This window comes from Prionailurus bengalensis, chromosome B1 (assembly GCF_016509475.1).
Source record: "Prionailurus bengalensis isolate Pbe53 chromosome B1, Fcat_Pben_1.1_paternal_pri, whole genome shotgun sequence".
NCBI lineage: Eukaryota > Metazoa > Chordata > Mammalia > Carnivora > Felidae > Prionailurus > Prionailurus bengalensis.
This window is the reverse complement of record NC_057344.1, coordinates 15,626,293-15,651,323: the sequence shown is the minus strand read 5'-3', so window position 1 is coordinate 15,651,323 and position 25,031 is coordinate 15,626,293. Positions and strand designations below refer to the sequence as shown.

General features: G+C 48.2%; 1 protein-coding gene and 1 pseudogene across 6 annotated transcripts in view; one reads left to right on the top strand and one right to left on the bottom strand.

Annotated features, from left to right (window-relative positions):
* The window catches only part of ACSL1 (acyl-CoA synthetase long chain family member 1), a 72,319-nt gene extending 56,711 nt beyond the window's left edge, over nt 1-15,608 (top strand). For all 6 annotated transcript variants that reach the window (XM_043558538.1, XM_043558516.1, XM_043558521.1 and 3 more), the window contains exons 12-21: nt 941-1,075; nt 4,192-4,326; nt 5,251-5,346; nt 6,548-6,620; nt 8,370-8,458; nt 9,945-10,061; nt 11,670-11,813; nt 13,315-13,416; nt 13,523-13,594; nt 13,959-15,608. In XM_043558538.1, the coding sequence (XP_043414473.1) occupies nt 941-1,075; nt 4,192-4,326; nt 5,251-5,346; nt 6,548-6,620; nt 8,370-8,458; nt 9,945-10,061; nt 11,670-11,813; nt 13,315-13,416; nt 13,523-13,594; nt 13,959-14,099 (1,104 nt within the window). In that variant the 3' untranslated portion in view covers nt 14,100-15,608. The remainder of the gene's footprint in view (nt 1-940; nt 1,076-4,191; nt 4,327-5,250; nt 5,347-6,547; nt 6,621-8,369; nt 8,459-9,944; nt 10,062-11,669; nt 11,814-13,314; nt 13,417-13,522; nt 13,595-13,958) is intronic.
* LOC122470693 lies at nt 2,089-3,436 on the bottom strand (annotated as a pseudogene).
* Nucleotides 15,609-25,031: the final 9,423 nt, after the last annotated feature.

Here is a 25,031-nt window from a genome sequence, read left to right as displayed (position 1 = left end):
GCGGCCCTCTGATTGGCTGCTGCCCTCAAGGGCACTCTTAGCCCTAAAGGATCAAGGGTCACGAGATCCCGTCTTCCATCTGTTACCTCTGCTACTGCACACCTCAGGAGATCTTGTGAGTTTCCAGAGTGATCTCAAGCGAGCTGATAATGGACCATGTATAACTAATGGCAGTTTTGGAAGGATGCCTGGGAGGTCGGGGCACACCTGAACAAAAGCCCCCTGCGCTTGAAAATTTCAACCGTGAACTGTGGTGTCCCTTTCCAGTGGTTTCTGCTTTCGGGCCTGAGACCATTTGTACTTCCGTGACATCATCTTTTGAATCTCTCTTTCTTTTTAAAATTTAAAATAGGCTGACTGTTTGTCAAGCACTTATGGCTTGCCAGTGCCATTTGCATCAGACAGGAACACATCCACACAATGGATCCTACAGCAGGCCACTCTGGTGTTGGATGGCCCGGGGTCTCAATGGCGACATACCCAGTGGCTTTTCAGAAATTTTTAGTTAGATTCAGATTTTCAAAATGGGACTTTAATAAGCTTGGCAAGTAGCCAAGTTTGCAACGTAGCTAGGTTTTTGTTTTGAGAATAAATTAGGCCTAAAGTTTCTAGAAGAGTAAAATACTTGGATCACATGACATTCACCACCCATTTATCATAAACCTGAAACAGCGGAAGCTCCATCATCGTCCCTAAAAACACCACCGCCTGGTTCTTAACCAGCTCCTTTATCTTCAGGATGATCAAGAGAAATACCGCATTTCCATGTTGTGCAATGACCGGGAAATGTAAGAACACTTTTTGAAAAGATACCCACGTGTAGGAACTTCAGGCTTTCTGGAAACTGGTCCAAAATGCTCAAGCTGGAGCCCTGGGTATCTGCGTGTATGTTGTGTAGCGCCTGTTGCGATGCTGATGTTATTTTCGTTTCCTGCCCTAGTGTGTAATGCTGTGTCATGGAGCTAAAATCGGATTTTTCCAAGGAGATATCAGGCTGCTTATGGACGACCTCAAGGCACTTCAACCCACTATCTTTCCTGTGGTCCCCAGGCTGCTGAACCGGATGTTTGACCGAGTAAGTTCTGAGCAGCAGAGAGGGGGACCTCGAGCCCGAGACTTGGGTTTGATTCGGGCTCAGCCGGGTACCTTCTGTTCCCATGGTCTCAGGAAAGCGCAGTTTACCCATCGGTAAAACCAGAAATCATCTACCTCACAGAGCTGTTGGTAAGGACTCTGAGAAAAAAAACAGACCAACAGACTTTGTTAACTGAAAGGCCCAACACAGGTGTAAGTGGGAGGTCATCTTATTTGTACAGTAAACTCTTTTGAGCCTCCGTTCTCTCATCTGCACGATGGACCGTTCCCTCCGCCCCATGCTGTGTAGCTCATAAAATTGCTAATCGCATCACATGAGAACAATAACTATGAAACGACTCTATAAATTGTAATGTCCACGCACACATAACATACTTACTTAGCTACATAGAAAGAAACGACTGAGCCAAGCCAGGGATGGAGAGAATGCCAGCCTCTCCGTAGGGCGTCACTGTGGCACGGACCACACATCCTGGGCCAGACCAGCTTGTGGCATGAGCTTCTTCAAGATGAATTTGGACCGGGCAGTTTTCATGCTCTTTATTGGAAAGCAGGGCTTCTGTTATCTATGAGAACCTGCTTGGTTTTTTTAATGGTTATTTAAAGAAACTTTTTAAAATAGCTTGATTGAGATATAATTTACCGTCCGTATAATTCACCCATTTAAGTGTAAAATTCAAAGGTTTTTAGGACATTCACAGAGCTCTACACCCATCACCAGAACCCATTTTTACTACCTTGAAAGGAAACGCCGTACCTGACCTATAGCTATCCCCTACCGCCTTCTACCCCCAGGCAAAATGAATCTACTTTTTGCATGTATAGATTTCCCTGTTCTGGACTTTCATATGAATGGAATCATGACATATCTGTTCTTTTGTGTCTGGCTTCTTTCACTTAGCGTATTTTCAAGGTTCATCCATGTTGTAACATGGGTCCATACTTCATCCCTTTAAATGGTCAAGTAATATTCCGCTGTATGGTTATAACGCATTTTTTTTTTTAAAAAAAGACCCATTTATTCAGCGTCATGATCAGACTATTACATTTAGCAATCAACAGCATGGGTGCAAAAAAAAAAAAAATCTACATTAAAACCCTTTGTTGGAATGCTTTACACTTTCCACAGAACAGAAACTAAAATAACCTGTTATACAATTAGTCACAAATACAGTCCTCGAGTTTTTTGCCCATACACGTGAGTATTGTCTAAAACATGTCTTCTTTGTAGCAGCTAGGTCCTGCCACCACTGCGCTTGGCTGAGTTCACAAATCTGTTGTAACCTGTAGCTTCCCTGTCACTTCTCTGGCTCTCCTCTCCTGCTAAGCTTTGTTTCCTGGCAGTAATTAAAACCTTCTGCCACTGCCATAGCTACTGCTGCTGCTGGGACCGCCACAGCCACCTTGGTTTCGTGGTTTGGCAAAGTATTGGCCTCCACCACCATAGGGGCCAGAGCTTCTGCCTCCAAAATTTCCTCCTTTCATGGCTCCAAAATGTGAAGATTGATTGTTGTAATTGCCAAAATCAATATAGCTTCCACCACCTCCAAAGTTGCTTCCATCGTTACCAAATCCGTTATAACCATCCCCGCTCCCACCACCACCTCGACTGCCGCCAAAGCCACCTCACCCACTGAAGTTTCCTCCATGGCCAAAGTTGTCATTCCCACCCAAACCACCTCCACGACCACTGCCGAAGTTCCCAGGACCACTTCGACCTCTTTGGCTGGAGGAAGCACCAGCCATCTCTTGCTTAGATAAAGCTTTCCTTACTTCACAGTTGTGGCCGTTCACAGTACGGCATTTTTGAATGACAATCTTGTCTACAGAGTCAGGGTCATCAAAGGTCACAAAAGCAAAGCCTCTCTTTTTGCCACTGCCTCGGTCAGTCATGATTTCAACCACTTCAATTTTCCCATACTGTTCAAAAGAATCTCTTAGGTGATGTTCTTCAGTGTCTTCTTTAATGCCACCGACAAAAATCTTTTTCACAGTTAAGGGCACCAGGTCTTTGAGAATCTTCTCTCGAGACAGCCCTCTTTGGTTCCACAACTCTTCCGTCCACCTTGTGTGGCCTTGCATTCGTGGCTGCATCCACCTCTTCCACAGTGGCATAGGTGACAAACCCCAAAGCCTCTGGAGCGATTGGTGTTTGGATCTCTCATTACCACACAGTCCGGAAGCGTTCCCCATTGCTCAAAATGGCTCCTCAGACTCTCATCGGTTGTTTCAAAGCTCAAACCTCCAATGAAAAGCTTCCGCAGCTGTTCAGGCTCTTTGGGAGACTCTGACTTAGACATGACGGTGGGGGGAGGGGAGACTTTCACGATGCTTACTCGGCGGCATCCACGGGCAGAAAGCTATAACACATTTTTTTTGACATAACAAGATCAGTCCTGTTATAATGGTTTGGCATTTTATTTTTAAAATTTATTTATTTAAATTAAAGTTAATTAACATTCAGTGTCATATTGGTTTCAAGAGCAGAACCCAGTGATTCATCACTTACATATAACACCCAATGCTCATCCCAACAAGTGCCCTCCTTACTGCCCATCACCCATCTAGCCCATCCGCCCCCACCCAACACCCTGCCAGCAACCCCCAGGCTGTTCTCTGTATTTGAGTATCTTGTGGTTTGCCTCCCTCTCTGTGTTCATCTTATTTTTCCTTCCTTCCCTTCTCCTATGTTCATCTGTTGTGTTTCTTAAATTGAACAGATATAACACATTTTATTTATCTTTTCATGGATGGGTGGGCATTTGGGTTGTCGTCCCTCTTTGGCTATCATGCATAATGATGCTATGAACATTCATGTACAAGTTTCTGCATGGACACGTGCCTTCTTTTCTCTTGGGTACTTACATTGGAGCGGAATTGCCGGGTCACATGGTAACTCTGTGTTTAACTATTTGAGGAACTGCCAGTCTACTTTCCAAAGTGACTGAGCTGTATGACATTTCCCACCCCACCCCCAGCAATGTAGGGGGGGAGGTTCCAGTTTCTCCGCACCTTTGCCGACACCTGTTGCTGTCTGACTTTCTGATTCTAGCCATCCTCGTCATTTTGAAACCTTCTCTTTTCTTGACCCATCAGATTTTTGGGCAGGCAAACACCACCCTGAAGCGATGGCTCCTGGACTTTGCCTCCAAGAGAAAAGAATCAGAGCTTCGCAGTGGCATCATTAGAAACAACAGCCTGTGGGACAAACTGATCTTCCACAAGATACAGGTGACAGACTCAAAACTGTTGTTTGTCATGTAAACTAACTTTGGCTTCAGAGTTTCTATGAGGGATCTTTTTTTTTAAAGCAAAGTATGAAGGTAAGAGAGAATGGCATGTTTTTATTAAGTCTGGCACATTTCTAAAAATTAAGGGCCAAGCCACTAAGTAAACCTCAGTATCCAGTATAAACCTGAGCAACGTGGTGAGATGGCAGGGAAGGAAAGGGATCAGGGTATTAGAGCTTTTCTAATTGTTTATTTTGCTTTGCTTTCTGAAACAGGTATGTTACTTTTAATGTCATTTTTTAGGCACAAGTGGTAAAGAATGTGGAATAACGATATTATGTCCAAACAAATGCCAAAAAACGTGGTGGTTGCCCCCAGTCCACCACACTCTTGTGCTAATTCCTTAAAAATACATGCAAGTAGGGGCACCTGGGTGGCTCGGTCAGTTGGGCATCCGACTTCGGCTCATGTGATGATCTCACGGTCCGTGAGTTTGAGCCCCGTGTTGGGCTCTGTGCTGACAGCTCAGAGCCTGGAGCCTGCTAAGGACTCTGTGTCTCCCTCTGTCTCCCCCTCCCCCCACCCCCCCTGCTCAAGGTCTGTCTCTGTCTCTCTCAAAAATAAATAAACATTAAAAAAATAATATTTTTTAATTACAAGTAAAAAAACAAAACAAAACAATACCCACAAGTAGTGGTGTTGGGTTATTCTTCATACCCATTGAGAGTGAAGGGTGTCGCTTCAGCTCCAGCCAGGCATTCCTCCTTTGAACGCCTGTGAATTGTGTGTGCGTGGGTGAGCTCTGTGTGGCTGCGGAGAAGGAGTGGTGGATTGGGGGTACTGGGTTCCCAAAAGGTGTCTTGGAGAAGCCCACCAACGTGCAGCCATTTGACCCTCACTGTCTCCTCTCTCCTTGCCTTGTAAGTCGAGCCTGGGAGGAAAGGTCAGGCTGATGGTCACAGGAGCCGCGCCCGTGTCCGCCACCGTGCTGACGTTTCTGAGAGCAGCGCTCGGCTGTCAGGTGAGATGGGCGTCACTGCAGCTGATTGTCTCCGCCTTTTCCAAGCCCAGGAATCTCCTTTCCAAAAGTCATCCTTACAGTTCGGTGTCTTATTTTGGCTAGGAAGATCGTGTTATGCGTAGGTTGCTCGGAGAAAGGAGCATGTATATCTTTAACACGAGGCGCGAGAAGATGCGTCTGTGGCCACCACGGACTGTGTGATTTTCTCTAGGGTCAAGCACAGTCCAGAAGACTCGCCTTTAACCAGGCCTGAGGTATAGAAATGGGTCACAAGCAGGGGCGCCTGGGTGGCGCAGTCGGTTAAGCGTCCGACTTCAGCCAGGTCACGATCTCACGGTCCGTGAGTTCGAGCCCCGCATCAGGCTCTGGGCTGACGGCTCAGAGCCTGGAGCCTGCTTCCAATTCTGTGTCTCCCTCTCTCTCTGCCCCTCCCCCGTTCATGCTCTCTCTCTGTCCCAAAAATAAATAAACGTTGAAAAAAAAAAATTTAAAAAAAAAAAAAAAAGAAATGGGTCACAAGCGATAAGCCCCACTTGCAAACCATGGAGAAAAACCTGCCTTAAAGGGGTTGGGGGAGGCAGGAGAGACTGGGTGACATATAAGACATGCGTGGGGCAGAGCCGAGAGCTCACAGAGCCAAGACATTCCCGAGTGGGTGGTGTGCAGTGTGACCTGTCGGGCCATGTCAGTGTCCCCCTGGCCTGTCTGCAGGAGGTTAAGTAGAAGAAGATGACCATGGACAGAGGCTGGTGTTTTGTGTTGGGGGTGAAGATGTTTGGGTGCCATAACAAAGCTGTAGCAGTAGCCTACAAATTTACCACATCTGTAAAACCTTGGTTTCCAGGCATAATTCGTTCCGGAAACATGCTTGTAATCCAAAGCACTCCTATGTCAAAGCAAATCTCCAGAATCATTGGCTCAGCTGTGATCATGTGACGTTCGGCCTCACATACTGCTCCTATTGCAAGACATCGCTCGTTTATCAAGTTAAAATTCATTAGAAATGTTTGCTCGTCTTGTGGAACACTCGCGGAACAAGTTACTTGCCATCCAAGGTTTTACTTGTACAACATTTAAAAAGAGGTTTCACTATGGTCATGGTCAGCCGTTGCTCAGGAGTTACAAGAACTTAATGATTTGTGCACTTGCAGCATGGGTGTGACTGTTTCCTTTAATAACATTTCATCTCTTGCTGGTCCAGTTTTACGAAGGCTACGGACAGACCGAATGCACTGCCGGGTGCTGCCTGACCATGCCTGGAGACTGGACAGCAGGTACGCATAGCGGGCCACTGCTTATTGGAAGCCTGTTATTCCAACCAGAATTACTGGAATTGGGTTCATCATTGGTTCATTAACCACCTTAAGTTCTGTGTCTCAAGTGATTAGGCCCTTGGGGCAGCCTCATAAATCAGGGCGCCTGGTGGAGAACAGCCGCTGTGGCAGAGCAGGATGTGCTTTGAGGACCCAGCTGTAACACAGGGGCAATGTACCTAGATTCTGAGGCTGACAGCTGAGACATGATGCCCTTTTTACCAGGTTCAGAATGTTGGGCCCAACACAGCCTACAAGGAATTGATTGGGGTCTAATCACTTGCTGGTAAATTTGAATTGAATTTACACTGGGTGCCGTGCTAGGTGTCGAGACCGCAGAGCAAAAGAAACAAGTCCTTTCTCCAAAAAGGCGCAAGTAGAGGCAAATACAGAAGTCGTCGATGGAGCAGCTGTCATGGATGAGGTTGTGTGTTAGGTGCTTGAGATGTACATCATGTGCACTTCATCGCATCCCTGTGAAGCTGGCCCTGTGACCCCGGAGAGGAAGTGATTGTTGATTAAAAAGCGTGTAAATAATGTATAAGAATTTGCACAGCAGTAGGCTTTGCAGCCAGGATTCCAGCCCAGGTCTGACTGCAAAGTTTCTGTGCTCTCCTCTGTAGCACACAGGTAGTACAGAGTTCTCCACTCTGCAGACCCCGCTGATTTATTTGGCGTGTTAGAAATACGAGCGCAATCTAATAACATGGATTCTAGTGTCTGAGACCCTGGTAGCACAATTCTGCTGGGACTCCCACCAACTGTCTGTGACCCTTTTTCATGGTTTAACTTAGGCAAAAATTATTAAAACATAGGAGGAATTCCTTGTGATGCTCTTAAAACCTATCTCATTTCTGTTATTTTTTTGTTTGTTTGGGAAAAGACAACCCCAATCTGAACCACGCTGGGCAGGAGAGTTGAGTTAGCTGTGAAAATAAGCACCATCCTATCTTAATAAACTTAAATCTAAAACAAGTTCTCCCATACGTAAGGAAGTAAAGACGGTCTTGGTCAGAGCCAGGGGGTGTGGGAGAGAATAAACCAGGTTTGGCAAAGCTGCACATATTCTTTCTTTTTTTTTTTTTTTTTTTAGTAAATGTTTATTTGTTTTTGAGAGAGAGAGAGCGTGAGTGGGAGAGAAAGAGGGAGACAGGGGATCCAAAGCAGACTCTGTACTGAGAGCACAGAGCCTGATGCAGGGCTTGAACTCACAAACCGTGAGATTATGACCTGGGCTGAAGTCAGACGGTTAACCGACTGAGCCCATCAGGCACCCCTGTGTTGTTTTCTTACAGAAAGCAGGGATGTTAAGTCTGTTGAGAGAGAGGCGGCAGGTGATAAGCAGAGGACATCGGATCGTGGGAGCCTAGTGGAACTTTTAGAAAGCTTGCTTCCGGGTGTTTGTAGAAAACCCTTAAAACCAGCAGCCAAATTATTTCTACTCTGAAAAATAATTTGGAGCACCAAACTTGGGAGAGGTCCCTAAAAGACTTTTGAATACTTGTCTCTCTTTGAAGAATAAACACTCTATGTTCACTTCCTGCGGGGGGGGGGGGGGCGGGGAGGGACAGGATATAATGGGAGAAAACAGAAGTTTACACCAGCTGTTGTTATTATGAGCAGGAGCAGGCTTGTTTGCTATAAAAGTAATTCGGCTTCAGGGTATTAGTAGTCCTCCTGGGAATGATCATTCTTTTATTGAACATGCAGGCCACGTTGGTGCCCCAATGCCTTGTAATTTTGTAAAACTTGTTGATGTAGAAGAAATGAACTACCTGGCAGCCAAGGGCGAGGGCGAGGTAAGTGAACCCTCCTCCCCCGCCCCTCGTCGTTCACCCTCATCGCCATTCCTCTGACGGCCGGCCGTGACCCCTGCACTGCCGTGACCTCGGCACTGTCGTGTAAAGGCATTGAGCTTGATGTCATTGGTGCTCCGGGATCCAACAGGCTTCTTTCTGAAGGTTCCTAATGCGGGAGGGGCACCACTAACATCTCTTCTATCAGACACCAGAGGGACTTGGGCTTCAGAGCGTGCAAAGGCTCCAGTGCTTCAGGGTCTAGAGCACAGCTCTGGTGGGCTAATTGCCCTGGATACCTGTTAGTGAGCTACTGGCTAGCGGAAGGAAAGCCTAATGACTTCAAAGCGATTTCATCCCCCCTTGGGGCTTTCCAGCAGCTATGAGCAGGAACCTCAGGCAAGCATTAGCCCTACAACCTGACTGCAGCTGAGGTCGTTAAGACAAGGAAACAGGAGCATTGGAGGTACCCCCAAGATCCCAGCGTGGCTTTGGTAACTCCTGGGTTATAGAATTCAGGGCTTCTGGCTAAAGGTGGAGACACGTGCACACACACACACACACACACACACACACACACCAGCTTTCTCTGGACAGCCCCCAGTAAATGCTGTTAACAGATTATCTTTTCCCCCCACGCTTCCGTCAAGATGTAATCGACCTACAACACTGTATGTGCTGTATGTTTAAATGGCACAGTGGGGCATCTGGGTGGCTCAGTCGATTAAGCATCTGACTTCAGCCCGGGTCATTATCTCACGGTTTGTGAGCGTTCATGGGTTCGAGCCCCTGGGTGCCTCAGTCAGTTAAGTGTCTGACTTCAGCTCAAGTCATGATCTTACGGTTTGTGAGGGTTTGTGGGTTCGAGCCCCGTGTTGGGCTCTCTGCCGATAGCTCAGACCCTAGAGCCTGCTTCAGATTCTGTATCTCCCTCTCTCTGCCCCTTCCTCACCCACGCTCTGTCTCTTTCTCTCCAAAATGAATAAACATTAAAAACAATAGCTAACCAGCGTGATGATTTGGCATACATATATTGTGAAGTGAATTACCCACAATAAGTTTCATGAATATCCATCATCTCACATAGATATAAGAAAAAAAGAAAATTCTTTCCTTGTGACGAGAACTCTTAGGATCTCATTTTTTAACTTTTTTTTAAAGTTTACTTCTTTTTCGAGAGAGAGAGAGCAGGGGAGGGGCAGGGAGAGAGAGAGAGAGAAAAAGCCCAGCGTGGAGCCTGACATGGGGCTCAAACTCATGAACCATGAGATCATGACCGGAGTCAAAATCCTGAGTCAGATGCTTGACCAACTGAGCCACCCAGGTGCCCCTCATCTCTTAACATGTAAATATATCACATAATAGTGCCAACTGTAGTCACCACACTGCACATTCTGTCCCTGGTACTTCTCTTCTGACTAGAAGTTTGTACCTTTTCACCCCCTTCCTCTACTTTCTCCTCCCCCACCTCCATTCTTTTCCTCTTCAGGTGTGTGTGAAAGGGCCAAATGTATTCAAAGGCTACTTGAAGGACCCAGCAAAAACAGCGGAAGTTCTGGATAAAGATGGCTGGTTACACACAGGGGACATTGGAAAGTGGTTACCAGTAAGCTCTCCCCTCCCCTGTTCCCAGAGACTGTTGTTTTCTGCCATAGGGAAGAAAATGTCCCATGGGTTGCAGGGGGCGGCCTCATTTTTCTCTTTTCCTGCCAAGGGGGTGTGGTGTAGGCTCTTCCATTTCCTGAAGGGCGCACGCTTACACTCTGAGCGTGCCCGGGTAGGATTTTCATCTTAACTATGACAAATAGGTTTGTTTTTGATGCTTGACATCAGTTCTGGTGGCTGCTTCCCGTTTGAAATCCAGAGAGACTCCGTACGGCCTGTTATCTATCCGGGCTGGACCTCGATGTTAAGGCCTGGGTTTAACAAGGTGTGGGGAGCACTGTGGTAGGCCTCCGGGAAGGTGTGGTGGGCTAGAATTTGTGAATATATGCGTTTGTTCGGTCTGCCATCTCATTACAAACAGGATAAGTGTTCCACGGATTAGGCCAGCTCCTTTGGATTTGGTCTTAAATTTATGTAGAGAAATCCCAGAGTCCACCATAAGGGGGAGAGTCATGTACACGAAGCCGCATCCATAGGTTTGGCCAATTTTGCTTGCTGTGGTACCAACCACTGCTTTTTTTTCTAAGTGGTTACTATGTTTAATTACGAGCACTGAAATGGCTAATATAATTTTCATGATTGTGTATTGGTCGATTCTGATAGATTTAAGGTGCACAATACTCCCCGAAATTTTTAGTGAAGTGGAAAATCCGCCCCTCATCCCGCCGAACCAATTAATTCAGACTTCAGCATACCCCAGTTATTCAGAAATAAATTAAGTCCCTCTTTCCAAGTTCAAGAGGGATTACGTGTCAGTTCTAATTCTGGCTCTGGCGCTAATGGACACATTTCATAATCTCTCTGGACCTCAGTCTACTCCTTGTGAAAATGGCGCAGAACCAACATGGAATGAGAGAACCACAGAAACTCCCCAACAGCTGACTTTTGGAAACATAAGAATGACCCTGGGATGGGGATGGGTTGAATGGGGTGAGGTTTGGGTTACCAGAGGCGGGCACTCCTGACATCTGGCCAGTCTAGCGCAGAGATTGTAGCCTCCCCACGGTTATTGTGTGGGCAGCTGACCGACGCTGCCCGGGGGGGGGGGGGGGGGGGGGTGCCGGGAGCAGTCCCCTCCCCCGCCCACCCCGAAACAATGACAAAGGAAGCAGGCGTTCGGCCTGTCTATAGCAAACATCCACTGAGCCCTCACTCTGTGCAGACAGAGTGCTCTGGGAGGATACGTCCCTGTCTGTACTCTCAAGGAGCAGGACTCATTCTTGGGGAGCCAGATAGGTAGCAAGCTACTAGGGACGAAGCGAAAGCATGAGCTCTGGGGTCCCTTCTCTCTCTCTCTCTCTTTTCTCTCTCTCTTTTTCTCTCTCTCTTTCTACTTGACTCACTGGCCTTGGGCAAGTCACTTAGTCTCTCCAAGCCTGAGTTTGCCTCTCAGATGGGCTGATAGCTCGCCTCTGTGCCATGTTACCAGGATTAAATGATGCCCTGTGCAAAGTGCCCTGAACTGTGTGTGACTGACACGGGGCGGGCAGGGGCAGGGGGCACCAGCCGCGGAGCCACTGCCAGCCCCTCCCTCCCCTCTAATAAACAGAATGGTACCTTGAAGATTATCGACAGGAAAAAGCACATATTTAAACTGGCGCAAGGAGAGTACATAGCACCGGAGAAGATTGAGAACATCTACGTGCGAAGCGAACCTGTCGCTCAGGTGTTTGTGTACGGAGAGAGCTTGCAGGTACGGGCCCTCTGCCCCGGGAGCCATGTCACAGGGGCACGGCCAGGCCTCGTGCTCCGGAGCTTTTCGGTGCCACGGGGAGTTGGCGATGGGTATTGAATTGACTTTCATGTGCGACATGCCAGAGTACTACCGGGTTTTGCTGCCTGGCATTTCTTATCCAGAAGAGTTTTTCTCTTTAAATTGCAGATTTTTATTTTACCTGGCTCGAGTGGCCTGGTGTACCAAGGGGAGCTGGATAAAGATGTTAGGGAGTGAGGAGGGCACCTGTTGGGAGGAGCACTGGGTGTTGTATGGAAACCAATTTGACAATAAATTTCATATTAAAAAAAAAAAAAGATATGAGGGAGTGGGTACAATACGCTTCTAATTTAATTATGAAAGGAAATATTGATAACGTTGATTATGAGAAAGTTTAGGATTTTCAAACATGTTAAACGCAACGTAGCTATGCTGTGCCTCCTGAACTGTTTTTGAGCAGTGGTGGTTCTGAACTGGTATATACATAAAGTTGAAAACCAAGGTCAACGCTGTAGGGGCACGTCTCTTTGCAAACTGTGGGGCGGATGATGGCAAGGAAGAGAAAGGGGTCTGGTTTCCTGAAAGTTCATCTTTTTTTCAAATCTTGAGACTTTTAAATACTTTCGAAAGAATATTTTCTTATCTTGTAAGGAATACACCTATTTTTCTTTGAGTGTGTACTGGGTTTTTTTTGACCTGGTACCTTACCATGCCTTTGATTTTTATTTAGTTTTATTGTTACTAAATTGTAAAAAAGAAAAAGGCGTTAGAGATTTAAAAAAAAAATTTTTAATGTTTTATGTTTGAGAGAGAGAGAGCACAAGTGGGGGAGAGACAGAGAGAGGGAGACGCAGAATCGGAAGCAGGCTCCAGGCTCCAAGCTGTAAGCCCAGAGCCAAACGCGGGGCTCAAACCCATGAACCGCAGGATCGTGACCTGAGCTGCAGTTGGCTGCTTAACTGACTGTGCCACCCAGGCGCCCCGCCCCCCTTTTTTTAATGTTTTGTTTATTTTTGACAGAGAGAGAGAGACAGAGTGCGGGGGGGGGGGGGGGGGGGGCAGAGAGAGGGAGACAGAATCAGAAAGATTTAAAGAAAATGAATCTGTATAAATTTTCTCTCTTTTTTAGAGCAGTTATTTGATGATATCTATTGCCCCACTTGCTTATTTGATGCAGTTTTATTAAAATCTGTATATATATAATATGCAAAAGTAAATACAAATTAGGGTTTTGTCAGATTTTGATGCCCAGTGGCCCTTTTAAAACATTTAATCGCAAAATTTCTGATGCTGGGTGTAGTTTACAGCTGGGAGTTCTTAACCTGGGCTCCATCGACCCCTGGGGCTGGAATATGTTCTGAAGAGAGCGTCCGTGACCTCTGTCAGATCCTCCCGGGGTCCGTGGTACAAGATGACAAAGAAGCACTATCTCAGAGTATCTGCATCAAGCCGTGTCCTAACTCACTCGTCTGTGTTAAAGGCATTTCTCATCGCAATCGTGGTACCGGATGTTGAGACGTTATGTCCCTGGGCCCAAAAGAGAGGATTTGCAGGCTCCTTTGAGGAACTTTGCAGGAACAAGGTAAGGCTCCGAAGCGTGTGGTCCACCTTCCGGACCTTCGCCTGGCGCCGGGCCTGCCTCCAGGGACCTCCAGCACAGCAAGCGTGTTGTTTTCTTGCCTTACTAGGATGTCAGAAGAGCCGTCCTAGAAGACATGGTGAGGCTCGGAAAGGACTCTGGCCTGAAACCATTTGAACAGGTAAGACTTTCATCACGGCGCACGAACCCCTGCAAAACAGGTTTCCGACTTGAGGATTTCTTGTGAGTAGGTGTGGAGCACGAGGTGACCTAAAGAAAGCCACGGGGAATGAATGATGGAGCGGCTCGGCAGCGGGAGGGGGTTTCTGTAACCAAGGAGTAGGCATTCTCCTTTCCTGGAGGTCGGGATCCAGGCCCGGATTCTGTCGTGGGCATAGCCCCTATGCCGTGTGGACAGAGCCGGCTGGCCTGAGTCGGAGGGACTGGACCGGCCACAGGGCCTCCGTCCCTTCAGGTCTACGGGCTTTTTAGATTCAAGTTGTGTCTGCCCTCGTTTTTGCTTCAATCACCTCATTTATTTGCAGGTCAAAGGCATTACTCTCCACCCCGAATTATTTTCTGTCGACAATGGCCTCCTGACCCCAACAATGAAGGCTAAACGGCCAGAGCTTCGGAACTATTTCAGGTCACAGATAGATGAACTTTATTCCACCATCAAAGTTTAACGTGAGAAAGAAACCACACACCTCCAACGTCTCCTACTGATGGCCTTCACGTTGGTAATTTTGACTAGAGCACACGTAGGAAAGGGAGCGTCCGTGTTTGACTTGTGCATTCGGGGTTCTTGTCATAGGAATGTTAGAGGACGTGGAACACTGCCTTACAGTCCCCTCGTGTTGCAGACCATGCTTATGGTGATACACAATTTCCAAAATGAGCCTTAAAATTGTAAAGGGGGAACTATAAATGTGCTAAGTTATTTATGACTTCCTCAGTTTAAAAAAAAAAAAAAAAGGCGGGTGAAAACTTCTGTCTCCCTGTTTTTCTAACCAAGGGATTAGGATTTTGCTGCAAATTCTGCATTTGTCTGCTGCTCTCGAGTACAGTGCCCTGGAGGGAACCTGTCCCTTAAAAACAAGAACTGTCCCAGCTGGAGAACATCACAAGTGGACCAGAGATTCTTTTTTAATCCCTGCCTCCTTCCCTTCACCGCCTCACACGCACTCTGACGACCCCTCTGATCCCGGGGTATGGAGCGCGCACGCTTCCCCGCTGTCCCTGTTGTCCCGTAGGAGCAGAAGTTTCCCAGAGAAGGACAGAACAGACTCACCTGAAAAGAGCACAGATTACGGAGTCTCCGATGAATGGCTGCTCACCTGAGCGAATGAATGGATTCTGGCATCCATGGGGCAGAATGCGCTCAGACCCTCTTCTCTACGCCCGCTTCCCTCCCTCCATCCCTTCCCAGGGGTTATTAAAAAATCTGCCTTAGACTCTGCAGTGAAGAGAAGCATTTCAAGAAGGAAATAAAATCACCTGGGTCAACCATGCTCAACTGTGACGCCTGTGTAACTGCTCACTTTATCTTCACCGAACCAGTCACTATTTGTGATGGCCGATGGAGTTTTAATGTGGTTTTCATATCAGAAGATTACGTTGTGATTAACGGGCTCCCCCGGCCCCCAGTAAACTCTCAGGCAAGGCATGTCTTTCAAAATATTAAGGGAATAGATCTACTTGGGTACTTATTAAAATGGACAGTAATAAACACTCTTACAATGCTACCTGATTTTTATGAAATGTATTTGCCAAGCCAAAATTCTAGGATGTAGAAATCTGGAAAATTCATTTCCTGGGATTAACTTCTCAAGGGATTTTTTTTTTTTCTAAGTTAATTTGGGAAATTAGCTGCATTTCACTTTACTGCAAGTCTTTGCCACGTGTGACTGAATCAAGTTGTCATTTCGATACCGAAAGCAGTTGGTTTTGGATTTGTGAGCGTCCATGTATTATACAAGCACAACAGGGTTTGCACTAAAGAATTGTCATTGTAGTAACACTATTGGGTAGCCTAACTTCGTACGTGTATTCTTAATTGCACACAAAGTCAATAATTTGTCACCTTGGGGTTTTGAATGTTTGCTTTAAGTGTTGGCTCTTTCTATGTTTTATAAACCAAAACAGAATTTCCAAAAACAATGAAGGAAACCAAAATAAATATTTCTGCATTTCAAGTGGGTGAAAGCCTCTCTTTTCGTGTCAGGGGTAATATTCGGGATAGCCTTGCATGTGCACAAGGGAGCCGGAAGGGCCCTCGGCCTCAGCCCCGCCCTCCCGTGTCTTCGCCGACGCTTACAGGGGCCAACCGGGGCCCCTGGCTGGGCTGTCTGGCGACAGCCCTGTTGGGTGGTGAAGAAAACCATGGTGTGAGCAATACAGATATTCTTGGAAATGCAAATTCTTTGCTGAGCAGTCGAGTTTCAGGAGGCACTGGCTGTAGTTGGGTTTGATTCTGTGTGTTTTAGTAATTCTCTTACGAAGCACTGTTTTAGATGTCTCGCTTACAGCAGCTGCTGTTTTCTCTTCCCTTTTCCTCTGGTTCCACGCTGTGCTCTCCTTGTAAAGATTTCCTCTTCAGGTGCTCTGTAGTCCGCCCCCGGCTCCTTAGGGAGTCTGTGACGTTGAAATCCGCCTCCTGCCCTCGCTCCCTCCCTTAAATCTCATGTTTGGTGTGGAGATGTTTGGTTTCTCCCTCTCAAGCTCAAGCCCTCTGCGTGTATCTCTTGGAAGCCTCCAAACACGTTGTGCCTTTCGTTTGAGTTATTAAATTCCTTATCTCGTCTTCCCTCATCTTTCTCTTCTTCCCCTGAGTTGAGGAAATGTGAGTTTCTTCACACTAGGACATGACCTCCTTTTCCCTCCCTTCGTGCCCAACATGGCTTGCACACCAGTAGGAGTTCATTAAATAAATCCCATTTAAATAGGGGATTCCCATGTAAATATGAACAAATACTTGGAATTTTGAATAAAACTTCTCTTATAATGAAGCTGATGTACACGTTGGGTTTATCCTTTTTTTAAAAAATTGTATCCTATTCATAAATGTATCATCTTAATCGTTAAAAATATTTGTGTAATGTTTATTTCTGAGAGAGACAGAGTGCAAGAGGGGGAGGGGCAGAGAGAGAGAGGGAGACACAGAATCTGAAGAGGCTCCAGGCTCTGAGCTGTCAGCACAGAGCCCCACGTGGGGCTCGAACTCACAAACCGTGAGATCATGACCTGAGCCAAAGTCGGTTGCTTAACTGACTGGAACCACCCAGGCGCCCCCAGTTAATTTTTTTTTAATGTTTTATTTATTTATTTTGAGAGTCCTAAGCAGGCTCCACACTGTCATCACATAGCCCAACACGGGCTCGATCCCATGAACCGGGAGATCCTGACCTGAGCCGAAGTCAGACGCTTAACCAACGGAGCCACCCAGGCGCCCCTCGTCTTAGTCATTTTCAAGCCTACAGTTCAGAGACATCAGGTGCGTTCACGTTGTGCGGCCATCAGCGCCATCCGTCCACAGAACTCTTTCATCCTGCAAAAGCGAAGCTCTACTCATTAAACACTAGCTTCCATCCCCTCCTCTCCCCAGCCTCCAACCACCACCAATCTACTGGCTGTCACCATGAATTTGACCCTAGGTAAATCCTACGGTGTAGCTGTCCTTTGGGACTGGTTTTTCCACTGTTCGCAATATCCTCAAGGTCGTATCATGTGTCAGGATTTCCTTCCTTTCTAAGGCTGAGGAATACCCCATTGTGTGCACAGACCACGTTTTCTTTATCCGTTCGTTTGTTGACGGATATTTGAGTCGCTCGTACCTTTTAGCCATTGAGAATAACGTTGCTGGGAGCGTGTTTTAGTCCCTGCTTTCGATTCTGGTGGGTATTTACCTAGAAGTGCCATCGCTGGATTATAGGGTAGTTCTGTGCTTAAGTTTTGAGGAATTACCATACTGTTTTCCCTAGCGGCTGCACTGACCGTCTCACTGGCAATGTACAGAGATTCCAGTTTCTCCGCATCCTGTCTGTAAACATCCTCTCTTGTTGGTTTCTGTGTTTTTCACAGTGCGCATCCGAGTGGGTGTGAAGAGCTATCTCATCATGGTTTCGCTGTGCGTTTCTGTGATGATTAGTCAGCGTGAGCACCCTTTCCTGTGCTTATTGGTTGTTTGTCCATCTTCCTTGGCGAAATGCCTCTTCACGTCCTTTGCCCTTTTTTTTTTCTTCTTTTTTTACAAGTTGGGTTGTCTGTGTGTTTTATTGAGCTCTGGGAGTTCTAACACCGCCTTTCGATTCTTAACTTTCATGGTGCTCTGTTGGGGGTCCGTGCCTGTTCAACGGCAGTAGATACCCAGTGACACTCCATCCCACAAATCAAAACTAGACCTCGAAAGCCCTGTGGTCTGTGTCTCAAACCCAGCCAGAACAGAAGCGAGGGGCTTGACTTGGAATGAGGCAGTCTTTTCTTCCGTCCAGATGCCCTGGGGGTTAAGCTTCTTTCAAGAACAGCCAAAGGGGCGCCGAGGTGATTCAGTCGGTTGAGCGTCCAGCTCTTGATCCCGTCACAGGTCATGATCCCAGCCGGGGTTGTGGGATCGAGCCCTGTTGTCGGTCTCCATGCTGAGCGTGGAGACTGCTTAAGATTCTCTCTCTCTCTCTCTCTCTCTCTCTCTCTCTCTCTCCCTCCCTCCCTCCCTCCCTCTCTGTCTCTCTCTCTCCCTCCTACCCTCTATTCCTTTCCCCTGTGCATGCTCTCTCTGAAACAAAACAACACAACAGCCAGAGAGCAGGAGTCTCCCCCATAGAGCCCTAGCGAGGAGGTGTGAGTAGGGCAGAAATGCTAAACCACTTAGCGCTTTAGTGGCTGTGCCCTCCCGGCTCCTCCTGCCCCTCCCTGCAGGCCCCAGCTGTGACCCACCCTCACTCTAGATCTAAACTCAGAAAAGCAGTTTGTTTTTAAGTATATTTGGCACTTGGTAAATATTTTTGCCCCACTCCCACATTTCAGATTACTTGGAATAATAATAATAACTAAAATGCTTTGGACGTCGCCCCGTGCCAGGCACGATTCTTGGCATTTTTACACAGATGACCCACTTTACATTACAACCCCTGGAGCCAAATGCTACCGTTGTCCCCAGTTTACAACGAGGAAATCTAAGCACACAGATAATGTGATCAGTGTCCCACGCCCAGACGGCATGGGCTCCGTCTGGCTCCGGACCCGAGCTTTCAACCCCACGCCATGGATGTTTCTTCTTGTCTTAGACCGTGAACTTCCTGACGAGACTTGCCGGCGGAGTTATTCCTCGGTGCCAGTAGTTCTGCCTCGAAGCTTCGGTACAGATGGTTTCGATTCCTGCCCTGTGATTGTTCTTTGTCCTGGCAAGAGCTAACACCACCTCCCAGAGTTTTGTTCCGGTTTTACGGCTTCTCAGAAATTAGAGTTGCTCTCTGTGATGTTGGTAACCCCAAATCCACCAAGGACTAAAAGTTTCCTAGAGCCAGCCGCTCTGTTTGAGGAAGATGATACGTGGAAAGCTGGGTCACAGGCCAACGGCAGGTTCATGAGGTCCCTCGGAAGTTCTAGAAACCCTCCTCAGTAACAGCTGCAGGGGCTGTGGATTTGGTACGGCCAGTGTGCCCGCCAGTGTGCATTCCTTACTGACACCCGCATTCAGTCCTCACAAACCCCTGTTAGGCAGGGGGTGAGTCCACAGTTATGTGTTTACCCTCAGCCAAGTGCCAGGCCCAGTTCTGTGCCGTGGGGACACAGCAGTGAGCTCAGCAGACAGGATCCTCGCCCTGCGAGGCTCCCTGTGTAACAGAGATGGACGGACACACAGGAAACAAAAAGCAAACACAAGAATTCAGATTGGGATGGTGCTCTGACGAAAACAATTGCTAGAGGATTGGGGAGGGGACCACAGGCCTGTTTTAAGTGTTGCGGTCAGACGAGGTCCCTTTGAGGAGGTGACTCCGGGGGATGATGGGAAGAAGGAGGAGGGGAACCAGCCTTGGAAGGTTTGGGGAAGGAGGTCAAAAAGCAGAAACCGTGAGTGCAAAGGTCCTGAGGTGAGAAAGAGCCCGATGCATCCCAGGGCCCAAAAGAAAGTGAGTAAGGCTAGAGCATCATAAGCAAGGGAAAGTGTAGTACTGGGGAAAAGTTAGAGATGAAGGAGGGCCAAGTTAGCAGGCCTCGCGGCCCAGGAAGGAATCTGGATTTTACCCTGGGTTCAGGAGGAAACCAAAGAGGTGTCTGAGGCAAGGAGTTACCCTCCCTGAGTTCCCCTTCTCAAAGACCACTCCTGGAGACCGTGTGAGGACAGCATAGGGCATGGTGGCTTGAACCAGGTTGGTGGCAGCCAAGACAGAGGTGGGGGGGGGGGGGACCGCGCGTGGGGAACCAGGGGAGGGGAGGGTTCAGGATGTGAGCGCAGGGAGGTGGACGTGCACCTGCCCTCACCGAGCTGGGAAGACTCGCATCGGTTTTGGGGGGAGGGAGTCAGGGGTCGAATTTGGACCCTTTCTATTGGAGGTGGCTGCCCGACCAGCATGTGAAGACAGGAGTGTGCGGCCCAGAAGACAGTGAGGCGGGAGATAACACACTGGCAAGCCAACAGCGCACAGAAGGTGAAAGAGACTTGGCCGGGGACCCTGGGGGACCAGAAAACCTGGATGGGAACCAGAGGAGGTCTAAGACAGAACCGGCCTCGCCTATTTGAAAGGGAATTAAGGAGCCAGCAATGGGGACTGAGAATGGCCTACCGTGGAAGAAGGTCAGAAACCAAAGATGGGGTGTTCCAGAAGCCAAGAGAGAAAAGGTTCGGGGAGGAAGGGGATCAGTTATGTCATATGCTATCAAAAGGTAGGGGACAGAGGAACGTCCGCTGATTCTGCAGTGGTGGCCACCGTGGACATAAGTGTTCCAGCAGGGCAGAAAGGGCAGAAGCCGGGGGGTGGGGGGCGGGCAGTGGGGACAGAGGCTCCAGGGAAGTCAGGGAGATCAGCTAACTACTCCTGAGTTTTCCGACTGCAAGACCTCTCTGCCTCGGTCAACTTTTTTGCTGTCCCTCCCCCTCCCTGGTGTGATGCCCATCACTGTGTCAGACAAGTCTCCTTCATTAGACAGTCCTCAGGTACAGCTAATCTCTCCATTGTAAATGGAGAGTTGGCAGCTTAGTTCATGTCACAAGGTGGAGGCGGGTAGATGCCATCGACTCTGGAATTTTCGTCCACGTTTCCAGTGATCTTTTCCTTTCTTGGCAGCAGAAGCAGGAGAGAAGTCTGCCAGTCTGTCCCAATTGCCAGGCAGGGCAGGAGGACAGAGGGCAGAAGGCCTTAGGGCTGTAGACCGAGCGTCCCTCCCATCCCTCCACCTCCAGCCCCCTCTGCATGTATCACGGGAAGTGGCCATTCCTCCGTCCTCGGCCGGAGCAGCCTCAGCGCCCAGAGCCGAGAAAGTGCAGCCCCTGTTACCACGTGAGTCTGCAGATGTGAGGTCCCCGAGGGCAGCCCTTTCTCCATGGGGTCCTGGAGGAGATGCCCAAATCTGAACTCCCTCCTTCGCTCAGCACGAGTCACTGGGAAATCGACCCACCTTACCCTAGATCCATTATTTGGCATTAAAAAAAAAAAAATCCACATTTTTCCTTTTTGACTTTTAACTTCTCACTGTCGGCCTGCTGAAATGGTAGGCGTCTTGCTGGCTCAATTCTGCTTCTCGGCACTGTTCTTAAGGTACAGAGATGTTCTGTTCTTGGCCAGACGCAGGGTTTTGTTTTTGGGTAAATACAAGTTCTTAGCCACTCACTTTCGTTGAGATTTTTTGTGGGGGTGGGGAGGGGAATGTCAGCATTCCCTAAGAGAAATTGTCCTTGCTAAATACTGAAGCTGCTGGATTTTCCCCCACGAGCTCTGGGCAGGCTCCCTGCTTTGCATGTGGCCAAAGTCGGAGGGTAAGTCCTGAGAGCAGCAGCGGGGCCCTGCCACAGGGGCACCTAAGCCCCAGGCACGGTCCGGGACACGTGTGAAGTGTGTGGGAAACCGGTTTGCTCACATTCTGCGTTGGGCAACATCTGCAGCCTGTGCACACACAGAGGGACTCTCCCTTAAGAGTCTTGTACTTTCCCACACCCACTGATAACGCCTTCCCCACCCTGCTGCACTCCCGCCAGCTCCCCCGGCACCCCCCCCCCGCCCCCACCCACCCCGCCAGGTGGTGCACCCAGGAGGGATTCCAGGGCCGCCACTGTCTTGCTGAGGCTTTCTCCTATCATCTGTTGGATGTGTCCACTCCCCCTTTCCTGCTGCCCAGAGTGGCAGCTGTCTTCCACTGGGACCACTGCACCGGCCTCTTCGCTGGCCTCCTGCCGCCTTGTCTCTGTGTTGGTCTCTACTGACTCACCCTGTTTTCCTCTGCTTTGCAGCAAGGGTGATTTTTCTAACTCGTAAGTCTTATCGTGTGGTTGCCCTGTTTAAACCTTCAGAAAGTTCCTGTTGCTCCCAAGTCTGAACTGCTTAAAAGACTTAGAGGAGGCCTTCTCAGACTTTACTGTGCCTCAGATGCCCTGGGGATCTTAAAATGCAGATGCAGATTCAACACGTTGGGCTCTGGGCCTAAAATTGTGCGTTTCGAATAGGCTCCCCAGGGGATGCCAGCGCTGCTGGTCTGTGCAGGACATTTTGAGGAGCAAGGAACTGGAGGACCCCTGCTGATGTCCCTAGCCTCGTCTTCTGCTCCCTCCCCACCTCTGCTCCAGCCACACTGAACTTGTGCTAGCTTCCAGAATACGTCACATGCTCGCTCACCACTGGGCCTTTGCACATGCTCTGTCTCCCTAGAGCACGCTTACCCTGGCCTAGCTGGCTCCTGCTCCTATTCCAGGTAAACTGTAGATCCCACTTCCTCTGGGAAGCCTTCTCCCATTCTCCAAGCCTAGGAAATAAAGAGTCTGGCATGTTTGCGGCCTGGCAGTGGTGTGAGGTGGAGAGGGAGGGTGGTTGGTAGTGATTTTCTTTATGCTAAGTGACAAGGTTAAAGGGGTGAGCAGGCTGGCCTGTGAGAACAGGGTGGCAGCCAGAGGGTAGGGGTAGCTGTTTACTCTTACAGAAGGTTCCAGAAAGAAGGTTTTTGTGTCACCTGGAGGTTGGAGAGGGAAGTACGTCTGGCGGGAGGTTGTCTGGCTGATGGTACTCTGGCTCTTTTCCTTTCTCAGCTGAGCAGTGAAGGATCCCTGAGGTAAGGACTCCGGTTGCCCTGAACTCTGTGAACAAGGTCAGCTGCACAACTGTGTGTCCTCAGGCCACCCAAAAGTCGTGTCAGAGAGCAAGGACATTAAAAGGATGAGAACTGTTTTCAGAAACTTCTTTTTCTTCTTCTTTTTTTTGGGGGGGGGGGGCCACAGCTTGGGAGCGAATCATAGAGACAAAGAAAGTTTCTACTGTAGAGATTTTATTTCTCTTAATTTTCTTACCAAAATCTCTTCCTCTGGGGTGTTCTTCTGTTTCCTCTTTCTCGCTTGTGCGCTCATGTGTCCCTTTCGCAAGTTTGAGTCATAAAACGAATTCCTCTGCAGGTTGGAATCAGCTATTGCTTGGCCAGAGAAATCCTGGACTTTGCTGGAATGGTCCTGCCAGGCTTCCCGCACCAGACGCAGCCCTGCAGGGAGCTGGGAATGGAATCTGAAACATGTGACGTTGCAGGTCATGATGCAGTGGTCAGGCATGTGATCTCAGCTTGGCTGCGGGCAGTGCCAGTTAGGTCTAGAAAAAGTGGGACGTTGGTTGCACGGCAAATAAGTTCAGTAGTGGGTATCAGAGCCAAGGAAACGTCCGAGAGCTTGTGACACGCAGAGGGATCGAACGTCATCACAGTTCGCGGCGATGGAAAACTCTTCCTGCCCCCCAACTGAAAAATACACCGCGTACTACTTCCTTTCTGAATTTTATTTCCTCTTTGTCGTAAAGGGAACGTCCAAGCCGAGGTCTCCTCCTTCTTGGCCCTGGCCTTGCCCCACGGGACGTTTTCAGTTCGTTTCGCAGCGTCATTGTTAACAGATGGTGAGCAGTTGGTCTGTTTACCACAGATAACGACCTTAGTTTCTTCCCAAAGAGAGCTGCCAAGTTCAGTGGGTTATTCCTGTGCACCCAGTAATTAGTAGGTGCTGCAGGAAGTTAAAAAAAAAAAAACACAGAAGGGAAATTTGAGAAAGAAATTATTTCCTTTATTTTCTTTCCCACACGAGAATATCATACCCTTTGCCTTCAGGGAGACTTAAAGGCATGAGCTTGACGTATAAGAAAGGATAATGCACATGACAAGGAAAAATGAGTTGAGCAACAGGTAGTTAAGAGACGTAGCCTTACTAATCTTGAACAGACTTTGAACCAGAAAATGTGAACTCTGGTCTCCAATTACATCTTCAGACCTCCAGTCCTGGTCTTCATCTGCCCTCTGGTGGCCACGGTTCTGAACAGAAAATTCCACAGAAGAGCTCCCCTGAAAGAAAGCAGAGGCCCAGTAAGAAATGATAAGCGTGTGTGTATGGATGGATATGGACGTATATGTGAGTGTATATGTAAGTATATATGTAAGTGTATACATAAATGTATATGAATACTCCGTATTCTTTACCTCTTATCTTCATGGTAAACCTATAAGGTAAATAATAATATTCTCACTTAAAAATCAAGCTAATAGGGGCACCTGGGCGGCCCAGTTCAAGCCCTGCGTCAGGCTCTGTGCTGACAGCTCAGAGCCTGGAGCCTGCTTCAGATTCTGTGTCTCCCTCTCTCTCTCTCTCTCTCTCTCTCTCTGCCCCTCCCCTGCTCGCACTCTGTCTCTCTCTGTCTCTCAAAAATAAAGAAAGAAATGAAAATCAAACTAATAATTCCAAAACAGGAAGTTAATATATACATCAACCCATTTCATGGGGAAGATATATTTCCACAGAGGAGTGTCTGTGCCCAAGCATTCAGTTCATCCCGAGGTCCAAGATGTTTTGTAGTTCTTTATTTTCTATATCTGTATTATAAAAGCAGTCGTTGTGGTGGGTTTTTTTGTTGTTGTTGTTGTTTTGTTTTATCAAACATTTTTTTTTTTTTTAAGGGAGAGAATGGGAGCAGAGTAGAGGGGTTGGGGCGGGGAGAGAGAGAAAGAGAGGGAGAATCTTCAGCAGTTCCACGCTGAGTGTGGAGCTCAGTGCAGGGCTTGATCCCACAACCCAGAGATCATGACCTGAGCCGAAACCAAGAGTCGGATGCTCAACCTGCTGAGCCACCCAGGTGCTCCAATAGTGGTGGGTTTTTTTTCACTGTCCGAACATGAAAGTATGTTACATCACGCTCCTCCCACCGTGATGTCCTCCAGAATTTCTGCAATCACCTGTCCTCTGCTATCCCCCAGCACCCTCTGGTTGTTCACAATGCCCAGGCTACTTACAGGGCTCCAGACCTTCCTCCCTCCACTCCTGTGTGTTTAGCCCTCTTCCCACACCCATGCTTCACCCGTCCTGGCCACTGTCCCTAATTCTTCCCAACCTCCCTAGGTACGCTAAGATTACAAGGTTGTTGACTTTAACGAGCATTCACAAAGGGTTAACG